The 14,312-nt window shown below is 36.7% G+C and overlaps 1 protein-coding gene across 1 annotated transcript; it reads right to left on the bottom strand.

The window, feature by feature from the left end:
• Nucleotides 1-690: 690 nt before the first annotated feature.
• Nucleotides 691-12,547, bottom strand: LOC114462316 (uncharacterized). The gene is made up of 6 exons (XM_028445054.1): nt 12,521-12,547; nt 8,605-8,702; nt 7,461-7,571; nt 7,191-7,349; nt 6,971-7,087; nt 691-3,093 (listed from the first exon to the last, which is right to left on the bottom strand). The coding sequence occupies exons 2-6, from the start codon at nt 8,654-8,656 to the stop codon at nt 1,151-1,153; spliced, it is 2,382 nt and encodes a 793-aa protein (XP_028300855.1). The 5' UTR covers nt 8,657-8,702; nt 12,521-12,547; the 3' UTR covers nt 691-1,150.
• Nucleotides 12,548-14,312: the final 1,765 nt, after the last annotated feature.

The following is a 14,312-nucleotide window of genomic DNA, read 5'->3' as shown; positions in this document are numbered from 1 at the left end:
TATGCGGTAAAATATTTAGTATTTGACTGGAAAGAGAGTAGACGTAAATGTTCATTGACATGCTGGAGCAATACATGTTGTTGGTGGTGCCAAAGCTCCAGCTTATGTTCATGGTACAATGAATGATTGGATTGGGAAAGGCAAAGCTACATGCCTTCTTGTTGGTATGTTATGTTATTGTATGATTCAGGACTGAATCATATCATAACCTAACCTTTAGAACAGACATGGGCTCATCTGCGAACAGTCGCATTTACAGACCTTGGAGTCGACCAATAAACGAGAGGATATTCGTCACATTTATAATAAGTGTTGACTAGGCCACTGAGAGTGAGGCCAAAGGCAAAGGCAGGCTGACGTGATAATAATGTATCAGTTTTTCTGCAGTCAGTGCCTTCTCCTCGCCCTTCTCTCTCTGCTCTGTTTCAGGTGTCGTGAAGCTGATGATGGCAGTTCCTGATCTGTGGTTCACGACTCAACTAGTCTGAGACACTCTGATGTTCTACCTCTCTATCCTGTTCTGTTGGTCCTTCTGTCCACTAACCCCAACCAGTCGAGGCAGATGGCTGCCACCTCTGAACCTGGTTCTCCTGAAGATTTCTTCCTGTTAAAGGGAGTTGTTTCTTCCCACTGTCGCTAAATGCTTGTTCATGTGGATCTTGCTGGTTTTTTTTCTTTCTTATTATGAATTTTATATTTTGATAAGCGCATTGAGATTACTTTGTTGTAAATTGCGCTATACAAATAAAGTTGAATTGAATTGATGGATCGAGTTGATGGAGCAGAAGTTGATGGTGGTTTAAAAGCACATGATGTTGGCAGTGCAGCAATGGTTGGTTTGAGTCGTTATTTGCCAGATTTTGTTGTTCGAGTAACAGATGCAGTAGATGCTTAAGGAGTTGTTGGTGCATTTGAAGCAACTTCAGCAGTTCTGAATTTTCAAAAAGAACATTTTCATTTTGACCTAAATGTATTTGTAGTTCATTGACACTTTGGGATAATTCTTGACAGTCTTGTCAATGTGATGTTGCTGCAGCTGAATTTGTTTTTATCAACAATAATGGAAGAGTTTCTGTCACATCTCTGTGTTGGCATTTATGGTGACGGTTAAAAGGTTAAAAGAGTGGATTATAGTTTAGCTGTTGTATGTTCAGAAGAGATTATTTTGGCAGCCTAGCAAATCTTCCTCGGGGTGATACTGCAGCAGTTGTTGCTGATAGAGATCAAAATGTTGCTGGACCTCACAAAGCAATGCATTTTGTTGATTGTACCAAAGCTGCAGTTGTTCTTCTTGGTACGGGAACAAATATGGTTGATCAATGCAGAGCTGCATCATATCTGTCTGAGGATTCAATTTGGAAAGCAGTAGTTGATGATGATTTAGCAGTACATGATGTTGGCAGTACAGCAACGGTTGGTTTGAATGGTTACATGGCAGATTTTGTTGTTCGAGTAACAGATACTGTTGATGTTTAAGCAGTTCTTGGTGAATTTGAAGCAACAGCAGCAGTTCTGGATTTTCAGACAGAACATCCTCAATGTAACTCGAATTCATTAGTAGTTCATTGAGCTTTTCGGATAATTTTTGACACAGTTCTTCATGTGATGTTACAACTGAAACATTTTCTGGTAGTGTATCAAAAATGTCTGCAAAAGTCAGATTCACATCTCCAAGTGATGTTTGTTGGAGTTCAGGTTGAAAGTATGGATTGTCGTCAAACGGTTGATTGTAGTACGGACTAAAGAGATTACCTTGACAGCCAAGTAAATCTTGCTCCGGGTGATACTGCAGCAGTTGTTGCTGATAGAGATCCAAATGCAGCTGGACCTCACAAAGCAATGCATTTTGTTGATTGTACCAAAGCTGCAGTTGTTCTTCTTGGTACGGGAACAAATATGGCTGATCAATGCAGAGCTGCATCATATCTGTCTGAGGATTCAATTTGGAAAGCAGTAGTTGATGATGATTTAGCAGTACATGATGTTGGCAGTACAGCAACGGTTGGTTTGAATGGTTACATGGCAGATTTTGTTGTTCGAGTAACAGATACTGTTGATGTTTAAGCAGTTCTTGGTGAATTTGAAGCAACAGCAGCAGTTCTGGATTTTCAGACAGAACATCCTCAATGTAACTCGAATTCATTAGTAGTTCATTGAGCTTTTCGGATAATTCTTGACACAGTTCTTCATGTGATGTTACAACTGAAACATTTTCTGGTAGTGTATCAAAAAAGTCTGCAAAAGTCAGATTCACATCTCCAAGTGATGTTTGTTGGAGTTCAGGTTGAAAGTATGGATTGTCGTCAAACGGTTGATTGTAGTACGGACTAAAGAGATTACCTTGACAGCCAAGTAAATCTTGCTCCGGGTGATACTGCAGCAGTTGTTGCTGATAGAGATCCAAATGCAGCTGGACCTCGCAAAGCAACGCATTTTGTTGATTGTACCAAAGCTGTAGTTGTTGTTCTAGGTACGGGGACAAATATGACTGAAAACGGCAGAGCTGCATCATGTCGGATTGAGGATTCAATTTGGAGAGCAGTAGTTGATGATGATTTAGCAGTACATGATGTTGGCAGTACAGCAATGGTTGGTTTGAGTGATCAATTGTCAGGTTTTGCTGTTCGAGTAACAGATACTGTTGATAGTAAAGGAGTTGTTGGTGCATTTGAAGCAACGTCAGCAGTGTTGGATCTTCAGAGAGAACGTCTTCAATGTGACAGGACGCTATTTCTAACTGTCTCAACAATTCTAAAAAATCTTCACAAAGTAGCTTGTTTTGTGGCTCTTCAGTTGTTGACCAGACTGTTGATTCTTCTGTGGTTGATGCCAACATGAGCCTTTGTCCGTTGACTGTCCACTGTGTTTCATCATGCAAGGGATCTGCTTTAGGGGTGGTAGTTTTTTTCTGAGGTGTTGTCGTTGGTTCATCTGTAGTTGCAGGTGGTTCAGTCGTTATAGTGGTTGCAGAAATGCAACTTGGTTCATTGACAATTTCACCCACATCACCCAAGAAAGGAAGGACTGCTAAGAACTGTGAAGCAATACATGTGTCACTGTTTGCACATCCAGAAACTTGAGAGCCCCCAGATACTGTAAAAGACAAAAAGCAGTAATATCATATAAGTTTTTAAAATGATCACAAACACATTTTTGCGCAAGTGGTACTCCAATTTAACCCATTTCTGGAGGATTATGCGACAGTGCAGCAACCAGGGAGAGTTTGGGGATTGAAAGCTTTGCTAATCAGGGCTTTAAATTAACACCCACCAACCCACCAAATATGGGTAAAAATTAACTTTAGCAGGTAACATTGTACCGTTACTAGCCATTTTAGCTGGTGAAGAATGAAACACCACTGCTGCGTCTGTTTGAATCAACAGGCTGCAGAAAGTCATTGTTGCCAGATTGGGCTGTCAAGAAATTTGAGGGTTTTTGTTTGTGTTTAGACTTTAAAATGTAATGTGTATCTGGCAACACTGCTTGTAGTACTAATCCTACATTTCTCATGAACACTACGCTGCGACGTGTTATACAACAATTAGCTACATGCTTATGTTAGCGTGACTGTGGTTATCGGAGAAGACAGAGAACGGCGAAAAACAAACAATAGGATCTGAAAGTAAGTTGTAAAATTAGTTAGGAAAAAACAAACAAATGTGGAGATATTTATTGGGTGTTGAAAAACCTGAACTGCAAAAAAGGAAGGCTGCTGTCGACACAAAAATGAGGATGAAAGAGGATCTGAAAAGAAGAAGAAATTGAGGAGTTTTAATACTAAATGGATGTTGGGCAGTGAGTGGCTGGTGTTTGACCATTTGTTCACCTTTATTATTTTGCACTATACAGTTTGTGGGGAGTGGGATTTGTTTACATTAAGCATGCTAGTGAAACTTTTTTTCTCTACATTACATGTAATTCTTAAGCATGCTAGTAAAACTTTTTTTTCTCTACATTACATGTAATTCTTAGTACTGAACAGTGATAACTTCTATTCTTTCTAACTTCAGTGTTCCACGGATTTAATTTTCATCTGAGTTAAGTTTGTTTATTAAATTATTATTATTATTATTATTTCTGACACACCCAAAGTTCCATATTGCACCTTTTAGGGATTGGTAAAACATTGTTTTTAAATGAAATGTATACATTTTTACAATTTTAATGTATCTCTGCAATCAACTAAAATAAAAACTATTTTAAAAAAAAAACATGAACGCTTAAATCTACTCTGTGGCACTCATAATGCATTTGGCTGGTGGAAAATCTGGTTGGCTGGTAACTTTAAAAAACTACTAGCCATGCTGGCTGGTGAAAGTTAATTTAAAACCCTGTTGCTAATGATCTCACTGTGGTGGTGATTAGCTTGGGGATAGATGGGGGCTTTTGCCCTACATCCACCCAACTCTCCTGCCAGAAGTCTGCTTCCCTAACCTTTAGAACAGCTTTAATTAAGAAGAAAAATCATTTTGCTTTGCAGTGTAAGCAACTTGTTTAAATTATTTAACTTTTAAGCTGTAATTGGCGGCACTGTTTTATCAATTACTATTAATGATTTGCTATTGCACCAAACTACATAAACTAACACAAGTGACCTCCAGGAGCTTGTTGCTTGAATTCCAATGTTTTGACGCCAATGACGTCTACGCAGATGTTAATGCATGTTTAAATGAATGTCTGTGTGTGTGTGAAACACTATATGTTAAGGCTGTATGACTTTGTCACGACTTTGACCCCAGTGACCTGTATGCAGATGTTAAAGCATGTATAAAGAGTTAGCATTAGCGTAGCAGAGCGTTAACATTAGCATGGCATTAGCCTTGCGTTAGCATTAGCATTGCTTTAGCATCAGCATTGCGTTAGCTTTTGCGTAGCATTGACATTAGCACTGCATTAGCATTGGAATATCGTTAGCATTAACATTGTGTTAGTATTAGCATTGCGTTAACATTAGCATTGTTCTAGCATTGCATTAGCATTAAGTTAACATTAACATTGCGTTAGCATTGGCATTAGCATTGCGTTGGCATTAGCATTGCGCTAGCATTACCATTGCATTAGCATTACCATTACATTAGCATGAGCTTTGCATTAGCATTAACATTAGGACTCCGCTAGCATTAGCATTGCGCTACCATTAGCATTTTGTTAGCATTAGCTTTGCATTAGCATTGACGTAACATTTGTATTGTGTTAGCATTGCGTTAGCATTAGCATTGCATTAGGATTGGCATAGCGTTAACAGTAGCATAGCGTTAGCATTGGCATAGCATTAGCATTACGTTAACATTGCATTATCATTAGCATTGCGTTAGCATTAGCAGAACGTTGGCATTAGCGTAGCATTGGCGTTAGCAATAGCGTTGTGTGAGCATTAACCTAGCATTAGCAAACACAGTAAAACCAGTAGCACCAGTTAGCAGTCCAGTTTATACAGTAGTATGTGTAAAAACCCCAGTATGAAGGGAAAAGGCAGTGTAACCAGTTAGAAGTCCAGTTTAGGCAGCAGTATGTGTAAAAGTCCCAGTTTGAAGGAAAAAACCAGTTAAACCAGTTAGTTAGTGTTTAAAAATCCCAGTATGAGCTGAAAGTGAACAAACAGCTGAACATGTCAAAATTTGAATGGTGGAAATCGGTTGAAAAATGACTGAGCAATTAAAGATCTAAGTTGTAAGTGTTAAATGAGAACCTGCAAACCCCACACTAAAGGAGAATTTGTGATGAAGAGGAGGGGTGACGATGAAGAGCTGAATTTTTTTAAACATTTCAAAGTTTGAATGGGCCCTATGAGAGCCGGAGATTGGCACCGGCAGACCCCCGCGACCCTGTTAAACGGGAAATAAGCGGGTAAGAAAATGGATGGATGGAAGTTTGAATGGTGAAAATCGGTTGAAAAATGGCCAAACAGTTAAACATGTAAGTTTTAAATGTCAAATGAGAGCCTGCAAACCCCACACAAGAGGAGGATTGGTGATGATGAAGAGGAACATTTTTGAAACATTTCAAAGTCTGAATAGTGAAAATCCATTGAAATAGGTTGAAAAAGTTGAAAAAGATGAAATGGGTTGAAAAGGTTGAAAAAGATGAAATGGGTTGAAAAGGTTGAAAAAGATGAAATGGGTTGGAGGTAGTATAGCTGAACATGTGAAAGGTTGAATGGTTTGATCCAGTTACAAAATGGGCGAAGATGAAGTGGTTAAAAGTTCCAGCAAGGGGAAAAATATTGGAACTTTTAATGTAAATGGATGGAAGCAAAAAGTTGACAAGTTACAAATTATAAAAGCGATAGCATATCGCCCGTGAATTTTCTGAAGTTTGATATCTTAATTGTTAAAATCGGACAAACGGTGTAGGAGAAGTGGCGGCACATGGAAGAAGAAAAACATATAAGAATAATAAAGGTCATGGAATACAATGGATGCCATTGTATCCTCACTATTAAGAGATATCCTCCATAAACACATCTTAATCCCTTTACATTTGTGTGTTTTTGAGCAGAAGTACTGGATTGCTGCCCTCCAGGACTGATTTTTTAGGACACCCCTGCCTGTACAATACGTATTTTCTTAACATAATTGGTTCAGGTAAAATGTTTTTTCTGAATACCAGGCTTGAGCCAATTAACCGATGATTTGTACACCCCTAGAAAGCAAGATGAAGTCAACAAAAACAGGATTAGCGGTAGAAAATCAGTTAACAGTTAATATGAATTAAATATTTAGAATGGTTCATAATTTGGCAAAAAAAAAAAAAATGTTATATATTGGGTCACTAACAATACATTATTGTTTTTGTAAATTATTATCTTAATCATAATGAATTTATCATAAGTTAAAAACTGAAGAATTAATTGGGATTCAATTAAATTGAAATTCTACCACTCAACTTCTAATCGAGAAAAAAATTCAATGTGAAAAAAGAAATCTAAGACTGCAAGAGGCCTGAAGTATTTAAAAAAAAATGTCCTTACTGTTTGCTGAAAAGCAGAAAGTCTCGGTCCCTCTACATTGAACGGTAGAATTGCAGTCAGGGGTGCTGGGATTACAACCAGGGCACTGAATGCCATTTGTAGGTTGTATTGGAATAACTGAAACACGCAAGAGATTGTTTAATGAGCAAACAATTTCAATTTTAATTTACTGAAGTATTAAGGTATCACTGAAAGGTGTCTTTAATCCATTTGTACTCACAAGTTGGTGCTGGAGTGTTGCAAAAATGACCTTCGCAACATTGAACAAATGCAGTTGAAGCATTTAGCCCCAAGTTGGTTGACAGTTTATAAATGGATGGAAATGCACACCATTCAGGAATGGCACAACCCTTGTATACTTTCTGTGATCCATCCAACTCTGGAATGGAACAAAAACAAAAAAAACAACTCAGTATTTTATCATATTACATTTATTAACTAAAAAAAAATAAAAAAAAGAAAAGACAGTTAACATTTATTTAAAGTTTACCTGTGATAAATGCTGTCACACACAGGTCGAACTCAGGACATCCAATCGGGATGGGGGATTCACACAGCGGATCAGCGCCACTATCACAATTACTGCATTCTACTGCTCCAGCTGTAATAATATAGGGAAGAGTGGATAATAATTAATACATAATAATCATCATCATCAATCTTTATTGCAGACTTTTAATCCAGAATTAAAATGATAAATAAAAGAAAAGACACATAATAACTTTTGTATTGTTACCCATGTTCAATTACAATTACAGTGACCAGTATTATTTCCCAATTACAATTAAATTACAATTATTTTTTTTACTCTCAATTACAGTCACGTTCTCAATTACAAAATTTCAATTACAGTTCATCACAATTACTGAGCCTGAAATAAATGAGCTAATAAAAGTTAATCTTCCTCATGTGTTAGCTTTCTGTTAGCATGATAACGGGCCCTAAATCAGCTGTAAAATACCCTAAAAACAAATATCTATCACCTAAACATAGGTTTCAATACTTTTGGTGTGGGTAGCTGAGCCTTTTTTGTGTTAGTATACCCCTCAGGTAAATTTTTTTTTAATGGTAAAATGTGGGAAAGCTTGATATGAAACATATTTTAATAATTGTTAACTACATACAGTATGTGTAGAAATGTAACACGGTTCCCCAGTTTTGCGTTAAATTATAATTGATCATTTTCTATAGACTTTTCGTATAGTAATTACAATTACCAAATCATTATCAAAACTCAATTACAATTTCATTACGATTACAACAGCAACAGATTTTTAAAATTACAATTAGAATTACGCCATAATTGTAATTAATTATCAACTATGTGATTACAATTATAATTGACCCCAAACCTGATATAAATATATTTTTTTCTTAAATTACTCTCACCCTCTAGTTTTGTTCAATGTATTTATCATAATTTGATAAAATGAAAATAATCACATTATTTCTTCTCTATTAATGCTAACACAAAATTTATAATTTTTCAATTTGTCACTAATGCTCTAAGTTCTCAATGCTTTAATAATTAGAAATATAGAAAGTTCCTAAATAACCCTGACAACTCATTTTCATGTCAAATTAGGATTAATAGAACCTCACTGGAGCTGAACTATAAAAATGTCTCTATTTACCTGTGGTGAAGAGTTCCCAGAGAAGTACGAGAGACAAGGCTAGGCTCTTCATGATGAGGACCTCTGCACTCACAAAGTCTCCTGGATAATGAGAATGACTACACAAGCTGAACATATAAACGTACTGAGCATGTGTTTATGGAGCGAGACAATAATTACGTAATCCCCACACCAGCTCATGTGACAGACTGCCAGACATGCTTTTAGATCTGGCTTCAGTACAATGTAGCGTCCTTTGAATATCTACTAATTTGAAGTTTGTTATGTTTAGCTGCTACTCAACAAATGTGTTCAACTTTGTGAATGTCATTTCATTGCTCATTCCTGAAAAAAAGGATCAAAAGCTTAAGTGATTGTCTATTTTTCTATTTCAATTCAACATTTTTCACAAATTGTTCCCATGTGAATTCCCCTGATAGGGAATATAGCCTATAATTATGATGCACTTTGTTTTCAAGTCGTCTTTTGCTCAACTTAAGTGCACCCAAGCACACCCATAGTTGTTTCTTTGTGATACACGTGGTTTTTGGGTAGAGTCCAAACTGCGGCCACTAAAGGCAGAAAAAAAAAAAAACAGTGATTTTTTTTCAAAAATGTAGTATCAGCGGACAGGTTTTATTTACCTAAATCCAAATATGTGCTCGGTTTCCTGCAGGGGTAACCTCGGTCAGTGAATGGAATTACAATCATTCATTAAATGTATGAATGTGACCATAATTGAGAAGAATAAAGAGAACTATTGTAAATACAACTGTTTATCTGTTGTTTAAATAATTGTAACTTACATATTCCATGGTTGCGATTCATCCTTCAGCCATGTAACACATAGATAAATTATTCTCTGCCCTGACATCATAACCTTGATACCCAACATACACTCAAAGCTAACGTTAGCATGCTAACAGTGATCAGTCTGCTGTTTAATGAAGTTCTGCTCTTTTGAAATATCCGCAAAATTTGTAAAACTTCACTTTTCAGCGGAAATTTTTTCCAGACTGAGCAAGTTTTTTTCCAGCCGTTATCTTAATACATCCTCTCAACAAACGCATTCTTACTGGTTCTGGCTGTAGCTCTGCTTCCCTTTCCACGTCTATCTCCCACTGCTCGTTTTACAACATCATTGAGATTGAGTGACCGACGCAAATAGCTTTTTTTTCCAAATTTAGTTTTGGGTTTTTGGGAAATACATCACGTTGCCATGTTGAGAGAGATACATCATGAAACAGAGAAGTATTGTTGTGTAATCCAATGATTTCAACAATGGACCAACTATTTTAACTGTAACTGTAATAGATTACAGTTACAGTAATAGATTACAGTTACTCATAATTTGGAATCTGATTACGATGCCGTTACTTGTAATGTGTTACACCCCAACACTGAAGACAGATAAAAGTATCTTGGGATCCCACGGGCTAATATAAATCATGAGGAGGCCACCACAGCCAAATACCGGTATCTACAGACAGTCAATAAACTCATGAGAAGTCAGTGGAACGGTCAGAACAAAGTGTGAAACATCAACATGTAAGATGATCATAAATTGGTCAAAGGAGAAGAATGAAGCTACAGATTTAGAGACCAGGAAGATCCTCACTATGCATGGAGGGCAGCTAGAGTACCCATACAAGCACAGGGCAAACATGGAAACTCCCCACAGGCTTCCCACCCAAGAATTTAGCTCAGAAAATCATTGATCACATGGTTGGGTAGTAATGGCCGTTTGGTTAAAGCAGAACTATGTAACTTTTACACCTTAATAAATCCTTCTCATAGTCCCTGTGATGGTAATACAAGTGTTTATGGGGTGATTGGGGGGTCTTTCATCTCCCCCTGCTGTCTCTGGCCAGAAAACCACACTTTCCCTGCCTCCGACCCGGTGCCAAAACGTACTGCTTTACAGCAGCCCAATACAAACTAATGCTAGATTATGACCAGCACCGTTGCTGCACACGGTTGTCTACAAATTCACTTTTCTCAAACTTATATCATGGCAGAGCCAGCAAAAAAAAAGGCAGAGACGACACTTGTCCAAGGAACGGAGCAACTCCATGCAGTGACAGCTCAGCAGCAGCACACAGCAATCACACACGCTGTCGTTACGGCAACAGGCACGCGCACCCAAGTATCTATTTATCTATCCAGCCATCCATCACTTTTCAGAGCTGCTTTGTCAGCACACAAACAAACACATCACACACATTACCACACTCCCTCCTGTATTACTCCCACATCATTCATTTATTTTACTTGTCTTTCTTCCTCATACTGTTTACATGGTCGCATGGGACTATATGTGTGAAAGCACCCTTAGCGTCATATCAAAAGGTCTAAGTCAGAATTATGCTACGATCACCTATACAAACCAGTTTGGTTGGCCTAAAACTGTTTAAATTATGTGTAAATAACCACAATACATAATGTTGACCTGACACATTCACATTAAGATCACTCAACAAACGTGTGTCCCATTTAAATTGAAGCACTCTGTTGAAATGCTCTCCAGAATTCTTTTATGTTCAGCTAACAATTATAAATTGCAGCTTTGACTATAATTATAGTGCATTTTCATTCCAACTATTCTTTAACTGATTTGATAACCTTCTAATTCCCCTTCAGCTTACCGAGCACAATATGTCAATATCGTGGTATTAAATGTACAATGGAGGGAGTGCTTCTTTAGGATTCCTAAGTATAAAAGACCAGTACTTCCAAAATAGCCACACCTTAATAAAGTTATGTGAATATTTCTTACGTAAGTTGATGACAATGACTGTCAATGTTATGTGCTTGTAAGTTTTTTTTTTTTTTATAGAAAAGTTGTGTTAGTATAGCACGCCTGTCAAAAGAAAAGTTTATTTCAAAATAAAAAACAAGTCCACCATAAGAGACAGTAAATATTTATTCATTTTTGAGCAGCTGTCCGCAACCCACCCAGTACAGGTCCGCGACCCACTTTTGGGTACCGACCCACCAGTTGAGTATCACTGATATAAAACATGCAGTTTTACATGAATTGGTCTCAAATGAGAGGAAAGTTATCTAAAATGTTCAAAGTGTGTCGGCTATGAAACAGTGACAGAGGTTTTACATTCATAGATATATAGATAAATAGATAGATAGATATTTGTTCTTGGCTGTCTTCAAACACATACAATACAATATAAATAATAAACATTCATTTTAACAAGCAGTAACAGCTTATCAGCACCCATCTCCCAAACAGCATTGTAAAAATATCAATAGAAACCAATCAATAACAGCACTATTCATCAGCTAATCAACTTCTGTTTCAATAGAACAAAATATGTAGTTTTGAAAAAAAATTGTTTATCATAGACAGTGAATTAATGAACTTAAAATGATGCTCAAGATCATTCCAAACTTTAACACGTTAACAGAAATACATTAAAAAAATAAATAAATCTAAATTTAGTTTGTTCAAAAATATTCCTTCTCATTGTTTAAAAAATGATATAATACTCAAAGGAAGGCTTTTATTTCTTACTCGGAATAAAATCTCTCGCACTTGAGTTTTACTGTTCTAGATTTTTAAAACAGTTCATTAGTAAGTGCCCATAATTCCACTTTATGTATTATTTTTAACGCTCTCTTTTATAATATAAAAACATATGTTTTACATGCATTAACCCAGCTTTCTGAGCAATAGGCCAAGTAAGGCAATATAAAAGATGAATAAAGCAACTGTGGAAGAGAGCACAGAGTCTGTGAGATGAAAAAGAGAGCAGAGGAAGTGCATGGAGTTATTTTAAATGTCATGTTTTTTTTTAAGTTAGATGAGATATACTGTAGGTCTTCTTTAGTCCCGGTATACTTGGGTGGCAGTAATGCACCTAAAGCATGTTAGCCAACCACCAATATGCAGAAGAAGTATTATTGCCAGGTGTTCCCTCACCTGGATGTGTCTGTTCTCCTTCTACTGTTCTACCACAGAACGACAGCATGAATCTGAATGAACAGGAAGGATTTTATAAACTCTTTCAGGATAGGGCAGACTATCTGCATCAAAAGAGTTTTGCTGCCATCTACTGGTAAATTCTGTGCTTCTGTTTTGATTTATTCCTGATTCAACAAATGGATTGGTTTGACTTTCAAAAAACTTTGACTTTTGGTGAACCATGAGCACCCTCCTTTTCAAGAGGCTCAAGTACACTCTGCCTTTTCACTGCTGTTTTATGACTGATCAGATAGACTTAACAAGTTACACACTAGAAGTGTCACAACACAACTTCCAATATGCAGAGGTGGATATCAGCATAAATCATACATGCTTTTACTTATTTTGTCATGTGGAATGGTAGAAAAGGCTCGATAAACTGATATTACTCGAAGAACAACAATCAGCAACATTAGATATGAGAAAACTAACCCATTTATTATTAACCAACGAGTTACATAAATTCACTAAGAAAGCATTGTTATTGTTGAGTTTATGTGGAGGATCAATAGATTAGTGCAATTATGTCAACAGTTTATTTTTACATAATGAAAAGTGAGGATCTGCCTAATCTGCCTCCCCTGACTAGAGCTTAGTGTTTCATAGCATTTGTTATTGTGATAAAACCTCCTGGTTATGTTCTTTTCTAATAATTAGTACTAAGTTAGTACCAGAGGTGTGGACTTGAGTCACAAATTTGACGACTTTAGACTCGACTTGACAAAATCACGATGGACTTCCAACTCGACTTTGACTTGAAAACAAATGACTCGTGACTTAACTGGGACTTAAGCCTATTGACTTGGGAAGACTTGACTTCCCACCCTTCCAAGTCATAATATTTTAGAAAAAGAAATCATTAATAATGATCAATAAGTCTACACAAACCCCTGCAGGATGGTACTCTACTTCCCAGTATGATTATCGTTTGTTGGGTTAACAGAGAACTTTGAACATTTAAAAACGATGCTGGATTGGTTTGTTTATAAAAAGCATTTTGTCAGATTACATCACTATTATTTGACAAATATGTACTCTGTTTAAGTAAATAAGTTAGATTAAAGTTAAAGACTTTTGACTTGACTTAGACTTGAATGGCCTTGACTGGAGACTTAACTTGGGACTTTAGAAGCAGTGACTTGTTCCCAGCTCTGCTTCGTACTACCAGCTAGAGCTGAACTGTAGAAACATATTTATTCACCTGTATTTAAAAGTTCCCACAGGAGTGATAGAGACTCGCCCATGTTCTTCAGATAGACAGAGACAATAAGGTTTTTTTTTTTATTTCTACATCCTCCCCCAGGACAATCAGTGGTTGTGGAAATGTCCTCTTCTTCCTGAAGTCTATCACTATCTCCTCGATCCTAGCCACATTCAGGATCAGGTCATTTCTCTCGAACCGCTATACAAAATCACTCACCCCTGCTCTGTACTCGTTATCCTTTGTATCCCATATACCAGGAGTCCTCAACTTTGTCAATCCAGGGGAAAATTCTCAAGGACCCCTCATGATTTTCAATAAATAGAAAGGATTTATTCTTTGACCATTTAAACTGAAATATTTAGGGTTTTTGTTGCAGAAAAAAACTTAAATAGTATCTGTACTTGTATTGTATAAAAGGTGTTAAATGTATTACCAATACACAAAACATTTACACATTTATACGATTTCTTTTTTAAACTGAAGTGATACAGCAGTGTATCATGTGCAGTAATAACATACTGTACATGTAATGTGTGTTTGTTTTAT

The sequence above is a fragment of the Gouania willdenowi genome, chromosome 4 (genome assembly GCF_900634775.1).
Source record: "Gouania willdenowi chromosome 4, fGouWil2.1, whole genome shotgun sequence".
Lineage (NCBI taxonomy): Eukaryota > Metazoa > Chordata > Actinopteri > Blenniiformes > Gobiesocidae > Gouania > Gouania willdenowi.
This window is presented reverse-complemented; position numbering and strand designations above follow the sequence as displayed.

Coding starts and splice junctions, on each gene's coding strand:
- LOC114462316 (XM_028445054.1), bottom strand. CDS start 8,656: ATGAAGAGCCTAGCCTTGTCTCTCGTACTTCTCTGGGAACTCTTCACC. Junction 7,572..8,604: donor CTGGGAACTCTTCACCACAG/GTAAATAGAGAC, acceptor ATATTATTACAG/CTGGAGCAGTAGAATGCAGT. Junction 7,088..7,190: donor CAACACTCCAGCACCAACTT/GTGAGTACAAAT, acceptor TGCGTGTTTCAG/TTATTCCAATACAACCTACA.